The sequence below is a fragment of the Muscardinus avellanarius genome, assembly GCF_963383645.1.
Source record: "Muscardinus avellanarius genome assembly, chromosome: 9".
NCBI classification, from domain to species: Eukaryota; Metazoa; Chordata; class Mammalia; order Rodentia; family Gliridae; genus Muscardinus; species Muscardinus avellanarius.
The window spans coordinates 1627670-1655068 of record NC_137795.1 but is presented as its reverse complement, the minus strand read 5'-3'; the positions used below and the strand labels follow the sequence as shown (position 1 = coordinate 1655068).

Sequence of the window (27399 nt, the reverse complement as noted above, 5' to 3'; positions counted from 1 at the left end):
CATGAAACATATCAAGACTAAACTATGAAGAAAGAACTTAAAGAGAACAGTGATGAGCAGTAGATCGAATAGTAATAAAAATTCCTCCCAGTAAAGACAAGCCCAGAACCAGATGTCTTTACTGATTAATTCTACCAAATATTTAAAGAAAAAATTGGCACCAGTCTTTCTCAAACTTTCCCAGAAAAGTAAAGAGGAAGGAACACATTCAGACTTATTTTACAGGGTTGTTAGTATTCCCATGCAATTCACTCTGATGTTATCATATGCCGAATCCCTCTCCCACTTTTATGAATGGATAGCTTGTTCTTACTGTATAGGATTCAAGGATAGTTCAATAACACTCCAAAATAAATCAGTAAATGTGATGCAGCAACCTAAATTGAATAAATAAGAAGCATATTATTATCTCAATAGAATAAATAAATAACCTAAATGGAATAAATAAGAAGCTTATGATAATCTCAATGATTAGTGCAGAGAAAGCTTGTAATAAAATTAAACATCATTTTATGATTTAAAAATTGGTAAACAAATTAGGTATACAAAAATGCCTCAGCATGATAAAGGCCACATATAATAAGCCCATATTTATCTATCTAGGAAAATAACAAGTTAATTGTTTTATTTAAATATTTTGGCTATATAAAACTCTAAAAAATCCACAAAAGACTCTATTAGAATAAATAAAGGAATTAAGTAAAGTTGCAAAATGGAAAATTAATATGCAAACATCAGTAGGGTTTCTATACATAAGAACAAAATATCCAAAAAAAAAAGGAAGGCGAATTATATTTATAATAACATCAAAAAGAGTAAAGTGCATAGGAATAAACTTAACCAAGGAGGTAAAAGATTTGTACTATGAAAGTTAAAACATACTAAATAAAAATTTAAACAAGACACAAATTGGAAAGACAACTTATTTTTCTGGAGAAGAACACAACATTATTAAAATACCTATAAGTCCTCATATGGAAAAACTTAAAATGATGGCCAAAAAGTAGAAGATGGATTATTAGGGAATAAAGAGGGGACTGTGAGGAAGCCTGAGAGAGAGCCTTAGGGAGAGGAAATGTAATGAAATCATGATATGTGTTTATATGGAAATGTCACAGTTAATTTTATTAATTTATATAATTAAGATGTTTGAATAATTATAATACAGAAAAATGTCCATAAACCAGAGTGGCATGCAGATTCAGCGCAATTCCTATAAAAATTTAATGGCATGTTTTACAAAGGTAGAAAAATATCTTCCAATTAATATGAAATTACAAAAGACCCAGAATTACCAATGTGATTGGAAGAAATAAAAAACAAAAATAGAGGCATCACATTTTCTGATTTCAAAAATCTATTTCAATAGATTTTAGCTACAATAATCAAAATAACACAGTACTAGCATAAAAAACAGAATATAGACCAAAGAAAGAGAATAGAACCCACTAATAGACACACACGTGTTTAATAATGATAATATTCAATAATGGTGCAAAAATGTACAGTGGATAAATTCTCTTCCACAAAGGGCATAGAAAAATTAGGTATCTATACGCAAAGTAGTAAAATTAGACCCCTATCTTATAGCAAACACAAATATCAAATCAAAATGGATAAAAGACTTAAATATAAGAAGTACAACTCAGAGGAGGGGCCGCAGCAACGATAGCTGGCAGCGGCCAAATAGGACATGTATTCCTCTGAGAAACCCCAGACATCAGATTTTGGTTTAATATCTGATTGGGACAACATATAGAGACATTTATAGCCATGACTTCCTACTTAAAGTATAAGAGAGAAGAGACAGACCTAGATGGCAGAGACAGCGGTAATGGCCAGTATTCGGGAGAGGTAGATAAATCCAGTCCAACCTGCCTTAAACTGTTGGAGAAATCTCCCCCCCAAAAAAGACTGCTCCTGCCCCACATACTCAGGAATTCTGGACAACATACTATGTAAGAAAAATGCTCAGGAGGAGGGCCAAGATGGTAGCAGCGGTGACAGCCAGTATGGGGAGAGCAGGTAGATTCATTCTAATCCACCCTGAACTTTTGAGGAAATCTCCACGAAAGTAGACTGTACCTGCCCCACATGCTCAGAACTCTGGACAACATACTATGCAAGAAAAATATTCAAGGTGGGTCAGATGGGCCCAGCATAATCAGGCCGGTGGGTGCCCCACTCATCCCAAGAGCTAAGGGTGCTCCTGGTTGCCACGTTGCTCTGCACAGCGCGGGGGCTGGGTGCACTAGGAGCAGCAGAACCCGCTCTCCATGGTGGAGCTGTGGGCCTCTGCTCTTGGTGGGGAGATAAAACACATTGTTATTAAGTACTTGAGCCCCCAACTCCTGAAAAAGACACGTACTGTTTTCTTTTATTAAAAAATATTGAAGAGGAGGGATGATGGCGGCGGCTGCGGCTGCAGTGGCAACCACGGCCAGAGTGGTGTAGTTGGCAGTGGCTGAATAGGACATGCATCCCTCTGAGAATTCCTGGACAACAGATTTTGATTTAATAGCTGATTGGGACAACACAGAGAAATATTTCCAATCATGACTTCCTATCTGAAATATAGGAGAGAGAGTGGAAAATGGTGGAATTAGAGGCAAGACTGCAGCGCGGCGCTTACCACTGCAAGAAAAGTGATTTTTGGAGGGATATCCCAGAAAAGATCAGAAAGCAGACGGCTCCTGCCACACATGCACAGGAATAATTAACAACAATATACTCTAGGAGAGATCAAGATGGCAGCAGCGGTGGCAGCCAGTATTCGGGAGAGGCAGACAGAGCCAATCCAATCCACCTTGAATTTTTGAAGAAATCTCCCCAAAAGTAGACTGTTCCTGCCACACTTGTGCAGGAATTCTAAACAACATACTATGTAAGAAAAATGTCTGGGGCAAGTCGGAGGGAGCCCCACCCATATTATTGGGCCTGCTCGCTGTGCTGGTTTTCCCCGGAGACCTCAGCTCATGGCCGCTGTGCTCATTTGCGCTGTGCTGGGGGCCAGGGTATGCTTGAAGCCGCAGATTCCGCTCTCTATGGCGAAGCTGTGAGCCTCTGCTTTCAGTGCGGAGATAAAATCCATTGCTGCTAGGGAATTGGGCTCCCAGCTTCTGCAAATGACACGTGCTGTTTTCTCCTACTTAAAGAAATATATATGTGGAGGGAAAAAATGGGAACCTCTGTAAATGCCCTGCCCACAATGACAGGGACCAGAGCCTGCAGCGTGGCGAGGCCAGATCTGGAGCCAGCGGGCCGGGCCTAGAGCCTACCATGCGGCGAGACTGGGTCTGGAGCCAGTGAGGCTGGGCCTGGAGCCTGTTGTGTGGCAGGCCTGGAACTGTGGCCTGCTCCACAGCAAAGTGCCAGCATTTTGTGTGGCCAGGAAGCACTAGAAGTTGCTGCTACCTCAGCAAATCTCTCACAGATTTCCAGATCCAAGTGACCTCTATTAAAAAAAATTGGTTGTGAGTTGGGCGTGGTGGCGCACACTTGTAATCCCCGTGCTTGAGAGGCAGAGATAGGAGGATTGCACAGGTTCAAAGCCAGCCTCACTGGCTTAAGAGACCCTGTTTCCAAATTTAAAAAGTATAAAAATAGGTCTGGGAGTGTAGCCCAGAGGTAGAAGGATTTCCAGGAACCCCAGTACCACCAAAAAAGAAAAAGAAATTGGTTGTGAGTAGATCATCCTGTCAAAGTTCCTCACCTTCTGCCTTTCAAGTTTTCTGTAAGTGGGAATAAGTGTAGAGAAATAGAAACCCTAATACATTGTTGGTGGGATTGCAAGGTGGTGCAACCACTTTGGAGAACAGTATAGAAGATCCTTAGAAGAAGGAAAATGAACTTACCATATGATCCAGCAAGACCACCTCTGGGTGTCTACCAGAAAGAATGAAAACCAAAACACCAAACTAATGCATGAACAACCATGGTCATAGCTGCACAGTTCACCATTGCCAAACTGGAACCAGCCAAGATGTCCTTCAACAGATGAGTGGATTTCAAAACTATGGGATATGTACACAGTGGAATTTTGCCCAGCCATAAGGGAGAACAAAATTATGGCATTTACAGTGAAGTGTCACAAAAAATAAGAAATAGGATGCTTTTCTTACTGTGCAAAATATTAGGGAGAAATGGGTAACAGGAGGAACTCTGGATGAAGAAGGGACCCTCTAGAGGAGCAATGAAGGTGACATATCTGAGGGGATAAGGGGGAGGATAAGGGAAACTCTTTAAAGCACATGATGTACTTAAACATATTAAAGTCAATCGGGAAGCCAAGCATGGGTAGGAGGGAGGGGGAGGGAAGGGGTTAGAGATTGGGTAGGGGCTGATTGGGTGATGTGTGCATGTATATCCATTGAGATGTATGACTACAATGTGCCAATAAAAATTTATATAAAAAGGAAGTACAACTATAAAAATCATGATGAAAATATAGGGAAATTTTTCTTACCATTGGTCATGACAATGATTTATTGGATATGGCCCAAAAGCCTTAGCAACAAACTCCAGAGTAAACTAGTGGGACAATATCAAACTAAAAAGAGTTCTGTGCAGCAAAGAAAGCAGTGTATTTAGTGAGAAAGCAACTTACGGAATAGAAGGAAACATCTGCAAACCTCACATGCTATGTTGGATCAATAGTCAAAATGTATTAGGTACATCTACAACTTATTAACACAAAAAACCAATCCAGAAAATATAGAAATGACAACTAGGATAGGAAAAAAATATTCAGGAAATGTAAATTAAAGCTATAATGACGTATCACCTCATGACTGTTAGCATGGCTATTATCAAAAGGACAAAAATAAATGGGGGCAAAGATGTAGAAAAAAAATGCATGTATTCAGTTGGTGAAAATACAAAACGGTGCAGCCAATATGAAAAACAATATGAAAATTCCTCCAAAATTAAAAATAAAACTCCCACACGATCCACCAATCCTACTTCCGGGTATTTATCTAAAAATTGTATCAATATGCTAAAGAGATAACTGCACTCTCAAGTTGTTTGTAGCATTATTCACAATACTAAGATATAAAACCAAACCAAATATCCATCAACAAGTGAATGGATAAAGAAAATGTGTTATATACATAAAAGGAAATATTACTAACCTTAACTTTTAAAAATCCTCTTATTTGTAACAATATGGGTGAATATGGAAGACATTATACAAGTGAAATAAGCCAGCCAAAGAAGGACAAATTTTTCATGATTTTACTGATAAGAAGTACCTTAAATAGCCAAGCTCATAAAGGTAGATAATAGAATGATATTGCCAGATATTTCTGGAAGGGCAAATGAGGCACTGTTGCTCAATATGTGCAAAGCTTCAGGTACGGAATATGAATAATTTCTAGAGATCTAAAATCAGTTATTTATTTCCATCAATGAAACATTCACATTTGAAGTTTAAAACACAATACCATTTATGTGAGCACCAAAAACTCAAAAGTTAGGTATAAATCTAACAAAACATATACAAGATCTGTTGAAGAAAACAACAAAATTCAGTTGAAAGAAATCAAATAATGAATGGGGAGAAGTCACATGTTCATGGATAGGAATGCTCAGTATTATTGAGATGTCTATTCTGCCCAACATGATTTATAAATTTAACACAATTACAGTCAAAATCTCAGCAAGTTATTTTATGGTTATGGACAAACTAGATAAAGTCAAAAGGCATAGACTAGCCAACACAATACTGAAGAAGAGCAAGTTTGGAGAATTGGTGCTACCAAATTTTAAGACTTACAAAAACCTATTGTCATCAAGACCGCAGAGTGTTAGCAAAAGAATCAACAAATAGATCAATGGGACATAAGAAAGAGCCCCAAAGTAGACACAGACAAAACAGTCATCTGATTTTTAACAAAGGAATGAAATCATACTGAAATGATTGAAAATGTACATGCAAAAAATTCTTAAACACATACCTTAAAACTTTCACAAAAATAAGCTCAGTATATATATGTAATATGGTCTACTATACCACTACTAGAAGGTAACAGAAGATTTAGGAGATCTTGGGTTTGTTCGTTAATTTTTATGTACTACAATAAGAATGTAATACATGTTAGACTTTTTTTTTTTTGTAGTACTGGGGATTGAACCCAGGGGCATTCTACCTCTAAGCTTTACCCCAGCCCTATTTTTTTTTTTTTTTTTTTTTTTTTGGTGGTACTGGGGGTGGAACCCAGAGGCTTTCTACCTCCAGGCTATACTCCCAGACCTTTTATTTTTTTTTAATATATTTTTATTTGGAAACAGGGTCTCACTAAGTTGCTGAAAGCCTCACTAAGTAGCTGAGGCTGGCTTCGAACCCTTGCGATCCTCCTGTCTCAGCCTCCCGAGCGCAGGGATTACAAGCGTGCGCCACCACGCCCGGCCCCAGCCCTATCTTTTATACTTCATTTTGAAACAGGGTCTCACTGAGTTGTGGAAGACCTCACTAAGTAGCTGAGGCTGGCTTTGAACCCACAATTTTCCTTTCTCAGCCTCCCAAGGATTACAAGAGTGCACCACCACACCCAGCCGAAATGTTACACTTTATGAAAACTAAAATCTGCTCTACAAAAACACTGTTCAAGAGAATGAAAAGACAATCTACATAATGGGAGAAAATATTTGCAAACTATTTTCACAAAGACTTGCATCCAAATATATAAAAGAAAGCTCAAGGAAGGAAACAGAAAAATAATCTTGCATTCTTACATGAAGTTCTCACTGCCAATCTCATTAACATGTACAAGGACAGATAAGTGGGAGCATGTGGGACCTGGAGGGAATCTCACCAAGTGATGCGTGTGGTTATAAATCATTACTTTGAATTTCACTCTATTGTAAAATTATAATGCACCAATAAAATCATAAAAATAAATAAATAAAATATAGAGTGAACACTTAAGACAGAATACTAAAACAAACAACCTACTTAAAAATAGGCAGAAAATCTGGACACCTCATTAAAGAAGATGGAAGATATGAATATGGAAAAAAAAACCCAATATCACATGTCATTCAAGAATTAAAACAAGATACCACTGCAAGGCTATTATATAATGGATAAATTTATTTTTAAAACCTCATAGGACCAAAGACAGGTGAAAAATGTATATTAATTTATTGCTGGTGGGATTTCAAAATGGTAACGCCAGTTAGGAAGATAACTAGCTGTTTCTTTAAACTAAACACGGGCACAAGGATGTTTAAAAAGCTTTATTCAGTCACCAAAAACTGAAAGCAACCAAGATGTCCCTCAAAGTTTGAATGGTTAAACAAACTATGGTGTATCCCTACAATGGAGTAATTTTTAATGATAAAAGAAAAAGAGCTATCAAGCCATGAAAAGACACCGAGGAATCTTAAATGCACAATGCTAAGTGAAATAAGCCAGTCTGAAAAAGCTCTACACTGTGTGTTTCCAACTATGCTACTTCTCACAAAGATAAAACTACAGGGCAATAAAATAATCCAATGGTCATCAAGGATTTGGAGAAAGGAGTTATAAATAAAGTACAGGGAATTTTTAAGTCAGTAAAAATCTCCTGCATAATACTGTAATGGTAGACACATGACAGTATGCACTTGTCAAAACCCACAGAATTATACAACACAAAGAATAAACCTGAATATAAACCACAGAGTTAATAACAGTAAATCAATATTGGTTTTATCAGTTTAACAAATGCACTACACTAATGCAAGATGTGAATAACAAGCTTGTAATCCCAGCATTTGGGAGGCTGAGACAGGAGGATCCGGGTTCGCGGACAGCCTCAGCTACTTAGTGAGGTCTTCTGCAACTCACTAAGACCCTGTTTCAAAATAAAGAATAATACCGGGCGTGGTGGCGCACGCTTGTAATCCCTGCGCTTGGGAGGCGGAGACAGGAGGATCACACAGGTTTGAAGCCAGGTGCGTGCGCTGGCTTAAGAGACCCTGTTTCCAAATTTTAAAAAAAGTATACAAAATAGGTCTGGGAATGTAGCCCAGAGGTAGAAGGGCTTCCAGGAACCCCAGTAACACAAAAAAAGAAAGAAAGAAAGAAAGAAAGAAAGAAAGAAAGAAAGAAAGAAAGAAAGAAAGAAAGAAAGAAAGAAAGAAAGAAAGAAAGAAAGAAAGAAAGGAAAGAAAGAAAGAAAGAAAGAAAGAAAGAGAGAAAGAAAGAAAAAAAATTGGGCAGGGGGTGTAGCCTGGAGATAAAATGCCCCTGGGTTCCATCTCCAGACCTGGAAAAAAAAAAAGATGTGAATAACAGGGGAAACCGTAGTGGGAGATGGATAATATATGGATTCTCTGTAAAATCTGCAGGGATTTTTTTGTAAATATGAAATTGCTCTAAAAAATAAAATATGAATTTTAAAGTCAGCCCAGAAATCCTTCTTTAAATGAATCCAATCTGGCACTTTTCTAAGTAAAATTTCTCTGTTTCCAGCATTAAAGTCTCACTTCTCTGTGCAAGATTGTCTTTGGTTTCATATTTCCTAGGTCATTTCTGTCAGAATTAGGGGGTGGGGTAGTGAGAATTCAGACATATGCCCTCCACTTACCATCTGTTCTAGGAATGGTGTCCCATATGTTGTTGATTCGTAGAGTTTTCATTGTTGACATTTATGAATTGACTATAATTGTACTTTGATTTCCTTCTTGACTTGAGCTAATTATGAGGATGTTTAAATTTCCAAGTGGTATTAAAAAAAAACATGTTACTAATTGTAGCTACATTGCTTGTTGTTTCAAATATGTGAATTGCATACATTCTACTTTTTAGAATCCATTGAGGTTTATTTTCTTGGTAGTTTAGAATATGAGCAATTTTTGAAATGTCTAAATATTTCACAATAATGTATATCGTTCTTTTGTTACAAAGTTTTATTTTTTCAATCTATATGTTTTTGTTTCGCTCTGTAAAACTTTGAACATATTTGTTATATGTAAATAACAAATGTATATATGTATATATATGACATTGTTACTTGTTGCATATAAATTGATAAATATTCTATTGTCATTATGTTTTGTATCTTTTTTTTTTGGTGGTAGTACTCGGGGTGGAACCCAGGGGCTTTCTACCTCCAGGCTATACTCTCAGACCTATTTTATATTTTATTTGGAAACAGGGTCTCACTAAGTTGCTGAAAACCTCACTGAATAGCTGAGGCTGGCTTCAAACCTGTGCGATCCTCCTGTCTCAGCCTCCCAAGCGCGCGGATTACAAACGTGCACCACCACGCCTGGCTGTTTTGTATCTTTTACAGTATAAATAATCCCTTTATCACATATAATGCTATTTGCTTTTAATTTAATTTGTAATATAGTAGTATTGTAATGAATGCCTTCTTTAAATTTTAATTGCTTGATATACATTTGACCAGCCTTTTATTTTTAAATTTTACAATTGTATTTTAGTGAAAGTTTTCTTTTAAATAATAGTCTTTATCTAGATGGGTGACATATTCCTGTCTGTAATCTCAGTACTTGGAAGGCTGAAAATAGGAGGATTGCAAGTTTGAGGTTAGCGTGCAATAATTTAGCAAGACGCTGTTTCAAAACAAAAAGTAAAAAAGGAATTAAGAGGCCAGGAGTGGTGGCACACGCTTGTAATCCCCGTGCTTTGGAGGCAGAGCCAGGAGGATCCCGCAGGTTTGAAGCCAGCCTCTCTGGCTTAAGAGACCCTGTTTCCAAATAAAAATATAAAATAGGTCTGGGAGTGTAGCCCGGAGGTAAAAGGGTTTCCAGGAACCCCAGTACCACCAAAAAGAAAAAGAAAAAGGAATTAAGGGTGAAGTTCAGTGGTAGAATGCCTCTAGGTTCAATATTCAGTAAAACACAGAGTCTTTGTTTTAGTGAAGAAAATTAAGTCGTTCATATTTATTGTAAGAAATGAGAAGTGACATTTGATATTGTTTCAGTTAACTTATTATAACATTTCTATGTTAAGTTTTTCTTTCTCTTTACTTTCTTTTTTCAAGTGATTATTAATTGTAAAAGACTAAAAAAATATCTCCCTGGGATATCTACATTCTAATCCCTAGAACTTTTGCACATGTAATTACTTTATACAACAAAAGGTACTTTGCAAGTGTGATTAAATAAAGAGTCTTGAAATGATATTATCCTGTATGAACTCAGAGAGTCCTAAACAAAATCATAACATAGAGGCAGAAAGAGATCTGGCACACAGACAGAAGAGAAGGTGTAACCACAGAGGCAGAGATTGCACTGCTGTGGCCACACACCAAAGGATGCTGGCATCCTTTGATGAAAGAGGCAAGGGTTAGACTTCCCCTAGAGTCTCTGGAAGGACCATGGTCCCAAAATCTCCTTGATTTTGGCCCACTAGAACTGATTTTGAACTTCCAGTCTTCAGAATTGTAAGAAACTACATTTATGTTATTTTAAGCCACCAAGCTTGTGTTAATGTATGACAATAGCCACAAAATGCATTAATTTTCTTCCACTTTCATTTTACTCCATCATAGCTTATCTTTAAGTTTTAGACAACATATGTCTATCAAAGTATAAAACAAAATATGTAAAAGGTCCAAGCTGGGAGTGACGGAGCACATCTGTGATCCTAGTACTTGAGAGGCTGAGGTGGGAGGATTGCAGGTTTGAGGACAGCCTCGGCAAGTAATAAGACTATCATCAACCTAGAAAGACCCCATGTTCAAATAAAAATAAAATAGGACTAGGGGTATAACTTGGAGATAGAATGCCCCTCAGTTCAATCTTCAGTACCCCCCAAAAAATGTCCAAATGGTGATCTGTCCTTTGTATTTTCCTAACTTCATCACTTGTCGTGGTTGTTACTGTTCTATCTCTCTTCCTCGTTTTGAAATTTTAATTTTGAGACAACTCTCAATCAGCTAAAGTATTTCCTCAAAGAATATTTTCAGGAAGAATACGCCGTGTTTTATTTTCCTCCTTTATATGTCTAAAAAAATCGCTCTTTGCCTTGGCACAGAAGTGATATTTACAGAATTTTTGGATCATAATTTTTCTTTCAAAACTCTGAACATGTTGTTGTACTGTTCTTTGGCATTTCTTTTGGTAGAGAAAAAGCAAGATAATTTGGGATGTATTTCTTTTAGATAACCTTTATTTCTTCTGCCCTGCCTAGATGTTTGAAGATGTTTAATCTCTGGAATTAAATGCTCTCTTTGATTGCACGCCCAAATTGGTCTCTTTGTGTTAACTGCCTGATGCTCTGGACATCTTTCTTGATGACTTTTCCTCCTGCTCTTCCTTCAAATAATACTGTGCACAAGATAATTAAAGGGTGTTAAGAAGGTTAATAAAAGAAAGTGTGGAGGAGGGAGGAAAAAGTCTCAGATTCTGAACTGTCAGGAACTCACTCAAGACTGCTGCGGATGCTCAAGCCCTTCTGACCTTCGAATCGTGACCTTCCACCCCGCTGGGGACTCCTTCCCACCCTTCCCCAAAGCTACCTCCTCAGGGCCATGTGACCAGCCTTAGTCATTTGTAACTCATTTTTTCCTAAGGAGACAATTGCCTGTGTCTTTCCTTAAACTCAACCATCCATTTTCTCTTTCTCCGAGATGTGTCTCCTTTTACACAAAAGGAGAATTTATTTCTTCTCCTGTCCTCTGGTCATTGCTATCGCCCTCTCCGTAAGGCACCCTTCACAACATGAATGACAAGAAGCATTTGCCATAGGGTTTAGAGATGAGATAATAAAGAATGACCATGTTCAGATTTCCAGTGGTTCAATGTATGATGCTTAGACTCCAATGCAAAAGCTTACCCGTACAAACATTCTGTTTTCGTGTTCAGTGGAGCATTCAATGCAGTGTGAATATTCAACCTTTTATTATTAAATAGGCTTTGTTTGATTATTTTGCCCTTCGGTAGGCTACTAATGTAAATGTTCTGAGTGTACTGAAAGTGTGAGGCTGAACTACAATATTCAGCAGGTAGGGCATATTAAATGCCTTATCCACTTACATATTTTCAATGTAAACTTGAGTTTATTGAGATGCAACTTCATTATAATTTGGGGAATAACTATAGTTACTTTTCTCATGTAAGGAGAGTAGTGTTCTTCCCCTTGTAACCAGGGAAAGAATAAAAAAGGCCCCAATTCAGAACAAAGGTGTATGTCAAGAAGAAAGTCACATACTACCCATAGACTTCACTCTTCCAGTTTCTTAACCTCTCTGGATTTGATCCTCAGTGTACAACATAGAGATATAGCTGGACTCTGGATAGAAATGAGGCTTCAAATTACCTAACAATTTTCCACTATGGTCATAGTTCCAGAGATACTTCATTTAATTACATTCTAAATATGCCCCTTGCAGAAGAGATTAATGCCTTATGTCCCGATTTCTTCTTCTGCAGAGTATGCAAATAATACTGTGCACAAGATAATTAAAGGATGTGGGTGAGGTTAATAAAAGACAGATTGCAGAGGAGGGAGGGAAGACCCAGCGACTGACCTGGTGAGCAGATCAGCTAGAGGCAGCGAAGGAGGGGAGCTCTCTGCTGGAGTCACGCCTCTGATGCTAAATGACTCAAAGTAGCACATGGGCTACCTGAAACCGGAAACCTTTTATTCTCTCTCAATTATTCACGCTGATAAAAGACAAATGAACTTTTGTTTCTAATTATTCTGGAATGTCAATTGTGACAGAGAAAATTAGTTTGGCATTAAAAGTCAATTACAAATAAATGTACCATATAAATGTCAAGAGGGACTGATCCTTTAATATGGAATTTTCAAGAAGCCAGTTGCAGGGGGAGCAGGAACTGGAAGTGTTCCCACCCATCACCAGTAACGATGCTCATTCCAGCCAGAGAAGGCAATCTGCCCCGACAGGGTCAGATACTCCCCTGCCCCACTCACCCTTGCCCTACCTCGGTTCAATTCCCAGGTTTCTACAGCACGAGATATTTTTTTGACATTGCATTCCCAACCCAATATGAAGTGACACGCTTCCTCCCGCCCTGTCCTCAGGTAGTACTGCTCTACGCCTCTACGTATGTCCTGGTGTCCCTCAGCATAGACAGATACCATGCCATCGTCTACCCCATGAAGTTTCTACAAGGAGGTGAGCAAGGGTTCTCTTCCTTTCTTTTTTTATTTTTTTCATTTTTTATTGGTGCATTGTATTTATACATCATAATGGGGTAAAAAACTTGTGTAGACATAAATGCACTAGAGATTGGATGCAGGGGTGTTCTACCTCTGAGCTACACCCCCAGTTCTTCTAATTTTTATTTTATTTAATCTGTTTATTTATGCGGTACTGGACATTGAACTCAGGGCATTCTCTCTCTGAGCTACACCCCCAGTTCTTTTTATTTGGGAGGGGGAGTTTCCTAGATTGCTGAGTCTCACTACATTGCCAAGACTGTTCTTGAACCTGTGATCCTCCTGTCTCAGCCTCCTAAGAACCGGGATTGTGTGCCACCATGCTTATCCCTTTTTTATTTTGAAACAGGGTCTCAGGAAGTTGCTGAGGCTGGTCTCAAAGCTGCGATCCTGATCCTCCTCTCTCCGCCTCCCAAGTACTGGGATTATAGATGAGCACCACCACCCTGGCAGGAGAGGGGTGAGGAGAAGCCCTGGAGGGATCGAGGGTACCTGGCCACAGACCCACTGAACATTACCCTGCTCACAGGCAGAGCCCAGTGCTTAGCCACCTCTACATCCTGTCTGCAAACTGACTGTGAACACTGACTGAGAACCTCACAGGAAATCTTGGCTACAAAGATGAGGGGCAATGAAATATTACTAAGAAAAAGTGGCAAAAGCCAAACTGTGGAAAATAGATCACACACTTAAAATATCATTCCACAGAACTTACTCTTAAGGAAAATAAAGTTATTAGAGCAAGCAGAACATTAGAATAAAATCTAATGGCTGTCACCAGACACTGCAGGAAGACAGAGAGATGTGGTAATTTTACTTCCTACCATCAGGGGTGCAAACTGACACAGATTCTTTGAATAGTAAATTTATTTTTAATGGTTTTTACTGAAGTAGTAGTTTATTTAGCCAGCAACTCCAGAGAAGCTGACAATTTTAAGGCCCTCTAGAGAAAATAAATATGAGAATAATTAGGAAGATATCAATAATAATGAAGAGAAATATAGTGTCAAATAATAAAACAAATCAAACCTCAATCATTAGGATAATTAGATACTGTGACCAGAATAGTGCATATAAAGCATATGAAAGTTTAAAGCACTTGGAAAAGAATGAGTTAGTACAGAATGCTCAAATAGTTCTCTAGACATTTTTAAAATCTTTAATCACTACACATCATAGTTCGTTACAAAATAGGTCCCAGGTGCCTTGAAAAGTAAACATTAAACATAAAAGTACTAAAAGAACATAAGAACAAAGCCTCTATGATCTCAGTAAAGGAAAGGTCTTTCTAGGAATCTGCCAAAAGCAGAAACAAGGGAAATAAATACATTTTTTAACTACATCAAAACCATTAAGCTACTTATACAAATAATAAGCAGCATAATAAACAAAAACAAAAGAACAAATGGAAGAATTTGGATAAATCAGACAATGCGCAACTATCCTTTGTATCAGGAGCTTTGGCAAATAAATATTTTTTTTAAATAGGCAAAAACATATAGAGATGTGTTTTTACTACTAACTAAAGAATTGCAGGAGTATACATTTGGATAGGAAATTTCACCAATCAGGTGAAAAAATTAAGATTAGGGAGGAATCTTAAGTGTTGAGGTGCGCAGAGAACTCCTCCAGCAGGAGCTGCACACTGCAGGCTGCAGGTGCTATAATCCCACTGGACACCGGGGGACACTGAAGCAGGGCCCCTAAGAAGTCTGGGTATTTCTCCCACGGAGATGCTTTCCTGCAGTGGACTCCACTGTGCTCTCGCATCTCAGGCATCTTTTCTTTCCCCTGAGCAGAGAGGCAAGCCAAGGTCCTCATCGGGGTTGCCTGGAGCCTCTCATTCCTGTTCTCCATCCCCACCCTGATCATATTTGGGAAAAGGACACTCTCCAACGGCGAGGTGCAGTGCTGGGCCCTGTGGCCTGACGACTCCTACTGGACTCCATACATGACCATCGTGGCCTTCCTGGTATACTTCATCCCTCTGACCATCATCAGGTAAGAGGCCAGCGGGCAGACCAGAAGGTCTTTCCTGCATCAACAGTGGCTGCCAGTTCACTTGCTCTTCCTAACATCCTCGAGGGAACTGGCCCCGTCATAAGTATAACCCAAAGCTATCATGAACTAAGCCCAGCTCCTCGGAACTAGAATCCGAAGGAAGGAACTAACATTCACTGAGAATGTACTAGAGGGTGGGTACTGTGCTACGTGGCTAACAATTATTCCATGTGTACAGGACAATCCTGCAAAACCAGTACTGGTTATCTTCATTTTATGAACGATGAGACCCAAGCTCAGAGAGATTAAATAACTTAGCCAACATCACACAGTGTTGAAATCCAGGTTTAATTTCGTAACCTATTCCTTCTCCCACACTGTACAACCTCTCAAATAAAAGACATCAGGAATCTCATAAATGGAGAAACAAACATACTTGAAACAAATTGAACAAAAAGTTCAGTGTACATGAATATGCTAGACCATGTGTGCCCCAAGTGGTAATGGCAGGGATAGTTCCCGAAGGATAGGTAGGGTGGAAGCAGACTCGCTGGTGACCTGGGGTCAGAGTGCTCTGGCAGGAAGTGGATTAAGGATCCAGTGGGAAGACGTGGAGTGACCTCATTCCATAGCTGGGGGAGGGGCTCCTCTTGAAAGGCCTTGGCAACCAAACCACAGCGTGTCCCCTTGGTCCTTCAGCCAGTGGTGACCCATAGCTAGTCTTTTAAGGGAGATGACCACAGCAACCTGGCCAAGGCCGTCTCAGCGGGTCACATGGCAGGACCATGCTGTGAAAGAGTGGCCCGGCTTGTGTGGGCAGGATAAAGGACTGCAGGGACAGAATTTCCATGTTGGCTGCATGTGGGGATGGAGAATGCGGAATGTGGGTCCTGCACTTTGGGGTGTCCTCACGCCCGCCATGGTGTGTCATATAATATGTCCTGGGCAGAGAAAGATAAACCTTAGCGCTCGGGTAATAGAAATAGTGCTGCAGTTAACATTCTTGTAATTAAAATTATACATGAGTCTGATTATTTTGTCAGATTTCTTTCTACTGGAATTTCTAGATCAAAGATGATGCTGATTTTAAAACTTCCTGTGCATAGTCACAAACTACCCTGGGAAAGGTCCACTCTGGCCAGCAGCGTAGGCGGCCTTTTAGTTCTCCTTTTCCGGCCCAATAGAAACATATCCCATTTCTTTGTTCTTTCCCAAAATATGCAAGGTTAAGAAAAGAGATCTCATTGTTTTAATGTACATTTCGTTAATTACTAAGCTGTTCTTGAATAGTTTTCTACTATCTCCTGATATTATAGGAATCATCTTTTTTGTGCTCTCATTTTTCATCTGTGTGTGTGTGTGTGTGTGTGTGTGTGTGTGTGTGTGTGTGTGTTATGGCGGGAGGAGGGGAGCTCCTACGGATTGAAACCAGGGACATTCTACCTCCAAGCTACATCCTCAGCCCTATTTTATTTTTTATTTTATTTTATTTTTTGAAACATGCTGTCACTAAGTTGTTGAGGGTCTTGCTACATTGCTGAGGCTGTCTTTGAACCTGTGCTCCTCTTGTCTCAGCCTCCCAAGTACTAAGATTACAGGTGTGCACCACCAAACCCGGCTTCATTGCTCATCTTTAATCTCATAAACTATTAAAACTGGAGCCGGGCGTGGTGGCACATGCTTGTAATTCCAGCATTTGAGAGGCTGACACAGGAGGATCATGGTTCGGGGACAGCCTCAGCTACTTAGTGAGGCCCTCCGCAACTCAGTGAGAGCAGGTTTCAAAATAAAGAATAAAAAATAGGGCGGTAGATGTAGACCCGCAAAAAAAAAAAAAAAAAAATTACTAAAACTGGAAAAAAATCATTGTCCATCACACAGACCAACAACTTCATCTGTTATATGAGTAGACTTAGGGCTAAAAAATCCTCCTAACTTGCTTCCCTTAGAGGTAGGTAGAAACAGAGTGACCCCAGCAGTCAGACCTTCACCCTCTCTAAGATGGGATGTTGTCAGATCCCCACTACTGAACCGACAAATTAACATCCAGATCTTATTTCAACTTGTGGCCCGGTGCTCTGCCAATTTGAAGGTGGGAGGGCATGAAGGAAAGGTGGTTATTTACATGTCAATCCAAAGGAAGTCATAGCAATAAGGTCAGAAGGGGCAGCGGAGAGGAGAGAGCCAGAGACAGCTGCAAGAATGCCACTGAGGACAACTGGGGGTCGATCTCCAAGCAGCGCGTGTCCTGGCCTCTCTCCTGGTTGATTGATTTCCCATCAGCTCAAGCGCCTGCTGGGCAGAGGCCTGCGCAGAGGCAGGCATGGGGACAGGGGACCCTCACGCCCACCTGCCCTGTCTCTGCAGCATCGTCACTGCCTTTCACTTTCTGAGACTTCTTCCCCTCCTCCATTCAGGCTGCTTTTTATACAGGACTTCTCACACTTACCTATAGCCTAACTTGTGTTTTTTCTGTTGTCCTTGAAGAGGCAAATATAATGTGCTGATTAAGGGGAGTGATTTTCAAAGCGAGTTCACTAAGCTCTCCTGAACCTAAAACAGGCCTCCTGGCGGCCTGCTGCTCCTTGGAGCTCCCAGCCACAGCACGGCCAAGAAAACTGGGTGACCTCCTCGTCCTTGAGCCTCTCTGAAGCACGTCCTGCCTGACATCCCTCTCCTCATTCTCTGTAACAGTGAGCGGTGGCTCCTCTCCCTGGGGCACACGGCTTCCTCCAACTCTGGAACCAAGGCCCGGCCCACGGGATTCTTTGAGAAATGTTTTCTAACCAGTGCCTAGCACGCGCGCTACATTTCAGGTCTCTCAGGCCTAAGGTGTACCTTCCTCCCTTTCTTCCCTCCTTCCCTCCATCTTTCCTTCTTTCCCTCTTCCCTTTCTTTCTCTTCCGTCTTTCTTTCCTTTCTTCCTCCCTCTTCCTGCCTTTCTCTCCTTTCCTTCTTTCTCTCCTCTTTCTTTCCCTCTCTTTCTCCTTTCTTTCTTCACTTTTTTCTTTCTTTCACTTTTCCCATACTGACTTGTGTTGCTTGTGCCTCTTTTAAGTAAGGTTAACTAAACTCTCAATCCCTAGTTCAAGTAGACAAAAGAAACAGCTCAAAGGTATCCACTCACTTTGTTAACCACACCTCGTTCTCTCTCAACCATGCTAGAATATGTGTATATCCTTACAAAATCAATAGGCCAAAAGGAGCTACATACACTTATTTTAATTTGCCTTTATTTCATTACAAGTGAAGATGAGTTTATGTGTTTGCCACCTTTTAAAAATAAAGCACATATTCACATTGGTTTACTCAGATTTTTATTTTCTGTGTTCTCAATCTCTAGCGATATCTGTTATGTGATAACCTTTTTTCTGTTTTTAATATGTTGTGACTAGCTTGTCATTTGCCTCTTCATATTAAATATGGTTTTATTTTGTCTTCAGTTAATAGTGATTGACATAATTAAGAAAAGGAGAGAAAGTACAAATAACTGAATTACCGGCTTTCCTGCCGCAAACACCATGTGGTTTAACTCCCTCTAGCTTGATGTGCATTTAAGATTTCTAGGACCAGATGACCCACCTTCTTTCAAAGACCCTTGGCAACTCCAAGGTGAGCTGCTGACATCCCCTTCTTTTGTCCACTGTATCAGCCAAAATAAACCATTCCCAGTTTCGGGCACACGCCACTCTCAGTCACCCACGTGCTTCTGCGTGCACCATTCCTCCTGCCTCAACACTCTTCAGCCTCACTCTGCCTCACCTCTGCCCAGCTGGTTTCCATCCCTCAAGTGTCACTTCAATCACAGGGTCGTGGGAAACTGTCCCTGCCAACCCCAGGCCAAGGACACCTCGAGTCTTCCCTCCCTGACCTCAGCCTCACTTGCTTATATTCTCCTTGGGACTTCACGGCCCGTAGTCACTTGTATGGCTGCATCACGTGAGTGCCAGGGCTGATGTCTCTCGATCTGGGTTTCAAATTTGTCAAACAATTGACACTTGGTAAACACTGTGTGGAGTTAACAGTACAGACTGACAAACTGTACCAATGGATTACAGGACAGAGGTGTGTTCTTTCTCTTACACACACACACACACACACACACACACACACATGCGCGCAGAACTGTCTGGTTATATAATGCCTAGAATAGTTTTTGGTAGTTGCTCTATAACTATATGTGAGAAGAAAGAAAGGAGGAAGAAGGTGGAGAGGGAGGAAAGAGAGGCACAATGCACTGTATGCTCTGGCAAACTCTCCTGAGAGCTGTGCATGAATAAAGATGTCGCTGTGCCGTCATCAACTCAATCAGACTCCCAGGACTCGCAGTCACAGTGACTGACAGCAAAGGCAACACATTGCTTTTCTGGGTCAAAACAGCTCCTGTGATTTCAGACTTCACTTGATGTAACTGTCTAATTGTTGCAGGGAAGGTTATTAGCCTTGGTGTGATTGCTTTCCTTTAGCTGTGTTTATTTTCTTGCTACTTAATTGATTTCTCATCCTCCTATCATTTTTATCTGTGTGAGATGAAGGTGTAGGCAGAAAAGACCAAAGCTAACAACTTAAAAGAAATAAAAGGAGAAACACACACTAGTTGTATGGCACTGGTTCACAATATGTGAAAGGATTCTGTTTATTTTGCTTGGAAAATGGGGAGCAGACAGGAGGAAAGCCCCATGCTGGATGGTCTCAGGCCATGCAGGGTAAAAGGGCCCCAAGGGCCTGATCAGCACCCTCCATGCGCATGCAGTCTGCGGCCAAGGAGAATGGCATGGTCTAAATCAACACATCTATCAGGAAAGGAAGTGACATCCTATATATTGTTACACAAGAAGCGATGAGATGTGGTTATAGCTTTTGAAAAGGTCGTCTCACTAGTTTACTCCATAATGGTGTATGTTTGAGGCTGAACTTCTAACATCTGTTCCACTTCCACTCCTAACTGTTCATGACAACCTTTCCCCTCAGCATGGCAATGATACAGGCAGGACTGGCCACATGGTCCAGTTCTGACGCGCAAGAGAGTGTTCTCTGGAGAGCTCTTGAAAAAAACGTCCCCCATTCTTAGGAAAGAAGTCCAGGAAAGGAAGGCTCCTCTTATTCCTACATTGCTGTGCAGGTCTGACAGCTGGACCTGCAGCAGCTGAGGGAAGACACACAGAAAAGAAAAGGAAAGAAAAAAGAAGAGGAAAGAAAAGAAAGGAAAAAAGAGTTATGGAAGGAACCCAGGTCGTTAAAGTCTAACTAACCTTGCCTTTGAGGTTGCAATTAGAGAAGATAATAAATATTTTAACTGAGCAAGCCAATTTGAATTTGGAGTTTTGTATAACTTTCTGTCATAAGTACCCTGACTGTTACCCGGCATATGCCTGATGGTCCCAGAAACTAGTGCACTCGTCTGACCTACTAAAGGCTTTTGAGTCCATTTTCTTCTCCTGGTACCTTTAGAAAATCTCAGTTACTTCCATGGTGCCACCTGAGTTGCTGGGGGCATCCCTTTGCCTTTCTGTGTTCTGGAAGCCTGTCATTCAGACCTGGTTCAAATGAACTACATATAAATATGTGCTGTTCTGGTTCCAATATCTTACTTTCTAGCAGTCAAAGTTTGATTTGCGTTTTAGTACTTGACACTACGTATTTATCTTCACTATTATTGATATTTTTCTGATTATTCTTCTGTTTATTTTCCCTAAAGCCCACCCCCCCCCCATGGAAGGGCACAGCTGGTTATCATGGAAGAGCAGAGCAACTCGGAGAAATTTATAGCAAAGCAATTTGTGGAAGGTGTGCTTAAAAGAAATACGAATGTATTTCTGGGAGAGGGCTAAGCAGGCTAGAGAGACGGACAGCACATTCACCCAAGTCTACCGCACAGGCAGCGTAGAGTCAGGACTAGTTTGGTTGGCCTGTTCCTACTGGCTGGCCAGCCTGGGGGAAAGATGTGTGCAGAGACAGTGCGTGGAGGGGCAGGAAGAGGAGGAGGAAAGTGAGGAAGGCAGGAGGCTGTGAGAGGCCGGGATGCTTTGAACAGAGACTCCATAGCCTCCAGGTGAGGAGGGCAAGTGAGAGAGTGGCTCCCTGTCCTAGAGCTCCAGCTCTCATGGTGGCAGGGACATCAGAGCTGGCAACAGAGTGGAGTGTTTAAAGATGATGGCAACAATCCAGCACAGGTTCATAAGGGCGCTTATGTTGAAATAAGACAGAGATTAGCATGGTCCCTGTGTAAGGGTGTCACAAGTGCATGAACATTTCATATGTTGGTGTTTGAGAGGGGCAGAGCTACAGCTGGGGAAGGGGAAAGGTTCTGGAGATGGTAGTGGTGACGGTTTCAGGACAATGTGAATGTGCTTGACTATGGAGGTATACAGTTAAAGATAGATTAAACGGTAAGTTTTATGCATATTTTTATACTTTCATTGGTACATTGGAATTAGGCACCATAATGAGCTCCAAAGGGATACACAAGTACATATGCACACAGCACTTAGCTTGTTTGCCTCCAGCCCACAATAAAGGAACTCACCAGGAAGGCGCAGTGGTATGGAGAGCCAAGACAGGAGGATCACAGGTTCTAGTCCAGGGAGTGCTAACTTAGCAAGGACCTATTTCAAAATTAAAAACAAAAAGGGCTAGGGATGTAGCTCAGAGGCACAACAAACAATCCTGGTTCAGTTCTCAGTACTCCGCACACACAAAAAAAGTCACAAAACAAAAAGAGCAGTTGTAAAGGTGTGTATGGGTGCCAAAAAGGAAAGGTGGAGATGAAGGCACAGATTTTTGGAATCCACAGAACTTGCTGATTAGCTTGATGGAGGAATGAGAAAGAAAGAGACCACCAGAGCCCAGTAGACTCTCTGCTGCCGGGCTGCCACAGTCTAAGAGCTAGCTTGGTGTGAACAGTAATGGTGGGATGCCCTAATGATCGTGTGTTTGCCTAGTAACAGTGAAACTGGTCCTGACTCATCTGACAGGTCCTCAGTAGAAGAGGGGGGACATGGGCTCAGATTCCTACCTCACAAGACCTTTCTGAACTATTCTGTTGCAGCTATGGTTACTGGCTAATAAAAATTTGAATTATTAATTAAGTCTTGAAGTTACAATTGCCAGATACTACCAACATTTCATGGTGGTTGAAACCTTACCTGTGTTTTTCATTCACCTGGGAAACAAGTTTTCCTGATCTAACAAATATTTGATGTCAGGTGAAGGATAGACTCACTATAAGGTTTTCTTGATTGATTTTTTTTCTTTAATGAAGGCATATAAATTCCAGAAAAGTCTCTGGGAAGGCATATGATAAGAAATAGAATACTCCAAAGAGGCCCTATGCATTGCTGAAGCACTCAGAGCAGTTCACTGAGTGAGAACAAGAGACAAGGATAAGGAATGGAGCCTTCTAATACCATCACTAAGTCACAGTTGAAAAGATCATCACAAGCAACTAATGCCTTGTCAGTTACTGCAAACTGGAGCTCTGCTTATTTTTTAACTAGCAGTTCTCAAAGGGAAATACGCAGTTTTAAAATAAAGTTGTGCTTTGACTCAAAGTTTTTACTTGAGATACTTAATAAACTTGAAATGTCGAGTAACATTAAGAGTGCAAGTTTTCATGTTTATCAAAGGAGATGCAGAATATGAAATTTTCCGGCATGTGCAAATCACTAACACTCTGTTAGGCACCAGTTATATTGTTCAAGAACAGGTTTGATGTGACCCGAAAAAGAAGAAGAGAAAGGAAATTGTGCTTTTAAGTCTTCTCTCCCTCTCTCTCTCTCTCTCTCTCTCTCTCTCTCTCTCTCTCTCTCTCTCTTCTTTTTTTGATACTGAGGGTAGAACCCAAGGGCTTTTCTACCTCCAGGCTATACTCCAAGACCTATTTTTTTATACTTTATTTGGAAACAGGGTCTCACTAAGTTGCTGAGAGCCTCACTAAGTAGCTGAGGCTGGCTTCGAACCTGCGCGATCCTCCTGTCTCAGCCTCCCAAGTGCGGAGATTACAAGCGTGAGCCACCACGCTCAACTAGTCTTCACTGATTTTTCAAATACTGTGCTTAGCACTTGAAATATTACTACATTCAATATTCAAAAACTTAAGAGGTTTGTATTATTAACTTCATTTTCCAGAATCCCAAAGGCTTGGTGTATTAGTTATCTCTTGCTAACAAAGGATCACAAACCTTATGAGTTAAAAATAATGCATCTATTACCTGCAGTTTTTTCAGGCTGTGTACAGAGCTAGCTAGGACTGGGAGTTATTTGAGGCTCAGTAGACAAGGGTCTTTTCCAAGGGCCTTCAAGTTCTTAGCAGAGCTAATTCCACTGGGGCCGCGGGACTCCTAGCAGCTTGCTTCTTCAAAGCCAACAGTGAAGAGAGACTCTGACAAGACAGGTGCTACACTTATTGTAACCATAGACACCACTGGATTGATCAGAAGCAAGTCACAGGCCCTGTCCACACCCTAGGGGAGAGGGCCACACAAAGCCACGAACTCAGAAGGAGCCTTAACGATTGCCAAAGTCACATACAAGCACCCAGACCCTTCTAACTCTGGAGCCTGTATTTGGATTCTAATCACAGCTGAGCCCCTAACTGCCTGGATTCTTTAACTTCCGTATGTCCTAGCCCTAGCACCCTAGCTAAAACATGTAGTTTCATCCCACTGATCTTTCTCTTCCTTCCAGCTTCAGCAAATACAGGGTGCAGGTGGTAAAGAGACCCTCTCCCATCCCTGTCCCCACAGGAGGGTCCCGCCAGCCATATTAATGTTCCCTCTGCTCTTTTCTGCAGCGTCATCTACGGCATTGTGATTCGAACTATTTGGATTAAAAGCAAAGCTCACGAGACAGTGATTTCCAACTGCTCTGGTAAGTCTCTCCTCTGAATGCCCAACTCTGAGCTTGTTTTGTTCCTCAGAGGTCTTCCCCTAGCAATCAAGAGCTGTGCTTCCTGGAGCCTGTATGTTAAGTGCAGCCTGCGGCCTGACACAGGCCTGCAAGGACCCAGCCAGCAGACCGAACCCTTCAAAGGCAGTCCCCTAGTAGACTGTTTCCCCCACTTGGCCTTCCTGAAAACCAGGAGGAGTAAGGGCAAGACTTTGAGCCTGGCCAAGCTGTGCAAACAGGTTCCTCAAAGCAGCCTTTGGGCCAGGATCCAGGTGCCCCAGGCTCTGGTTGAGCAGAAGGCACCCTGTAGGACACATGGATGAATGAGAGCCCAGTTGAGGACACCACACATTTAACAAACATGAGGATGGGCTTTTCTGTCTGGCTTGAACTTAGAGATGGGTCAACTGCCCTCTGTCCACAGAATGATCCTGGGCCCTGAGCTAGTTAAGGCACGGTCCACATGCGTTCCACACAAAACAGACTGCGGCCGAGATAGCCCCACTAGGACCCTTCACCAAATATGTTTTTGTGATCTCAGACACATAGCACCTCTGAGACAACAGCTCTGAGACCCGGATGCTGGTCCTGCTTCCCAGGCAAGAGTGCTGGGCCGGACTCAGGTCACCCTGGAGAAAACATAGCAAACCAACAGGCCAGAGGAGGAGAGAGGGTGCTGGTGTTACGTTTGTTATCATGTGATAGCTTTTTAGCATGATATTGGCTCTCCTTAGGTTCCATATCTCTTCCCATTTCTTGGGTGTGCACATACATGCCCCACAGAGCCACATATACAAAATATATACAAATACACAAGTTGTCATATACCCAGACTCACATGCACTTGCACACTGATATGCACACATATATACTACACAGCCCCAAGCACTCAGACAAGGGCAACAAGCTTCAAAACAAATATCTGGAATAAGAAGAGCTGAGTACTGTTCCAGATACACCCTTAAGAGCTGTGCCACATTGTACAGTCATGTGACCTCTCTGGGCATAAAGATATCAAATTGAAGGACAGAGCTTGGTCCTCTCTAAGTGCTCTTCTTTTCAGACTTGGACTTAACACCTGTTGGGGCCAAGACTGAGCTTCCCATATTCCTCCTGAAGCTCCTTTCCACATGAGATAGGAGACAGCCAAGAGGGTTCACAAGGATTGCTGGGCGCTGGTAAACTGACTTTCCCTGGGGGGTGAGGAGCGCTCTGGAAGTCTTGGTGTTTTCATCTGAATTCAGCTCATCTCTGCTGGGTTCTCCTACATGCCAGGAGAGCACAGGGCACTGCCAATGACAAATGAATAAGCAGCCCAGTTCCCGAACACAGGCAGCTACTCTAGAGACTAATGTCTCAGCAACACAGACAGCCAGAGCAGAGGGACAGACAGCAGCCGCGTCAGCCACTTAGCTAGTTCCTGCCCGTCAGCTGTTCCCTCTAATCCTCAAACAACCCTCGAAGGTGGCATCATTGGCTCTTCCTTAGATATAAGAGGCGGGCTCCGAGGCTAAGAGATTTGCATGTTTCTCCAGGTAGCAAGTAACATGACCAGGATTCAAATGCACCTGTGATTGAGCAGGAAGCCCATCATTTCTCTCCTGAATCAGGCTAGCCTGCTTCCCAAGAAGAGCAGTAAAGAAAGAGAGGTGACGAACGACTGAAGAGCTCAAAATTCAAAAATAAAGAAACAGCTGGGCGTGGTGGCGCATGCTTTTAATCCCAGCATTTGGGAGGCTGAGACTGGAGGATCGCGGTTCGCGGGCAGCCTCAGCTACTTAGTGAGGCCCTCCGCAACTTAGTGAGACCCGATTTCAAAATAAAGAATAAAAATAGGACAGGGGGTATGGCTTGGAGGTCGAATGCCCCTGGGTTCCATCCCCAGGCCCACAAAAAAGAAGGAAGGAAGGAAGGAAGGAAGGAAGGAAGGAAGGAAGGAAGGAAGGAAGGAAGGAAGGAAACCCAACTTTTTATTAAAAATCCAAACCCTGAGTCTCTGGCAAGGCCTCCATTCCACACACCCCTCCACAACTTTGGCTTCAGAGAACGCCTTCATCTCATCTCCTGAGGTATTTGTTTTGATGTGTTCAAAATCTAGAAGGCAAATCAGCCCTCACTGCCAGGTTTCAGGGCCCAGGTCTGTTGCAGAATTGAAGTCTTTCTGTACATTCAGATTAAAATTTGATTTTTTTAAACTCCTGTCCTGAAATTTCTATGAGTCCCAGGAGGCTAGCCTGTTCCTCCCTTCCTGTCCCTCTGGAACCTCGCTCTTGATCCCACCCCCCCCATATAGCTTTTCTGTTCCCTCCACTCCTGCTCCAATGGCCCGTGGCGCCCACCGCGTTTAACATGAGCTTAACCACTCACAAAAGAGAATACAGCAGACACTGCTGGATGAAGACTTGGAGTGATTAAAGATTTCCATGTGCTGTCAACTACCCGCCTCCTTTCTCAGATGCCCTCCCCCCATTATAGTTGGACTTCTCCTGTCTTTCTCCAGTGTCTCCCATAATTCTCTTCTCTGTGGTCCCAGACCACAATTCCCAGTCCCTGCACTCTTAAGGCTATCCAAGAACTGAAATGGTACAAAGAATCTTAGAGATTTGTTTCTACTTATATACAGTATAACATTGCCATCCCCAAAGATAAAAATGCTACAGTCACTTTTACTCTTTACTACACTTTTGGGTATCCATTACACCTATTTTTAGTTATCTCTGTCTTTTATGGCCATTGGTGACCTTCTTCTCCTGGAATGAGGCCAGCTGGTTTTCTCAGAAGATCATATACTGTCTGTGTCTTATTCACAAATGGAGCTCACTTAACTTCCTATCTGTCATAACAGCCAAGCAGCTCTGAAGTTGGCCAGTAAATTGGATCTCCAGCGGTGTTGGCATGCCGGGATTACTGCTCATCAACCAGAGGACATTAGCAATGATTAGTGTGAACAGAAGCTCACTTTGTAAATACGGGCTGCAAAATTCAAGCCATCCTTAGTGCGGCGACCCTTCTTCTTCCTGACAAATTGTCTATTTTCTCCCACTCAAAAGCTAAAAGAAAAAGGAAAAGATCGATTTCATAAGTAATATCGAGACTTTCCTACAAACAAGGCTGGCGGGTGACAGGTATATCAGGTTTCCAGCCTTGCGCTGTATCTTTCGTAAGTGTGCACGCTCTTGATGTCCAGGGCTCCTATAAACTAGAACATTGCCACAGGCTGACAGGAGACTGGGGAATCGCGCCCATGGAATAGACAAAATTATGATAGAATTAGGGCGAGCCATTATGGCTTGGCAGATGTGATAAGATCCATGCCATATCTAAATTGCATGTTTCAAATTAAATGAGGCAGAATGGAGTGAAGAAAAGCC

General features: G+C 41.5%; 1 protein-coding gene across 2 annotated transcripts in view; it reads left to right on the top strand.

Annotated features, from left to right (window-relative positions):
* The window catches only part of NPSR1 (neuropeptide S receptor 1), a gene marked incomplete at both ends in the record, with an annotated part of 190744 nt that overhangs the window by 149423 nt on the left and 13922 nt on the right, over positions 1–27399 (top strand). The window contains 3 exons of one of the 2 annotated variants that reach the window (XM_080701660.1): positions 13004–13097; positions 14941–15142; positions 23934–24010. In XM_080701660.1, coding sequence (XP_080557786.1) covers positions 13004–13097; positions 14941–15142; positions 23934–24010 — 373 coding nt within the window. The remainder of the gene's footprint in view (positions 1–13003; positions 13098–14940; positions 15143–23933; positions 24011–27399) is intronic. The other variant, XM_080701661.1, reaches the window with a different exon arrangement.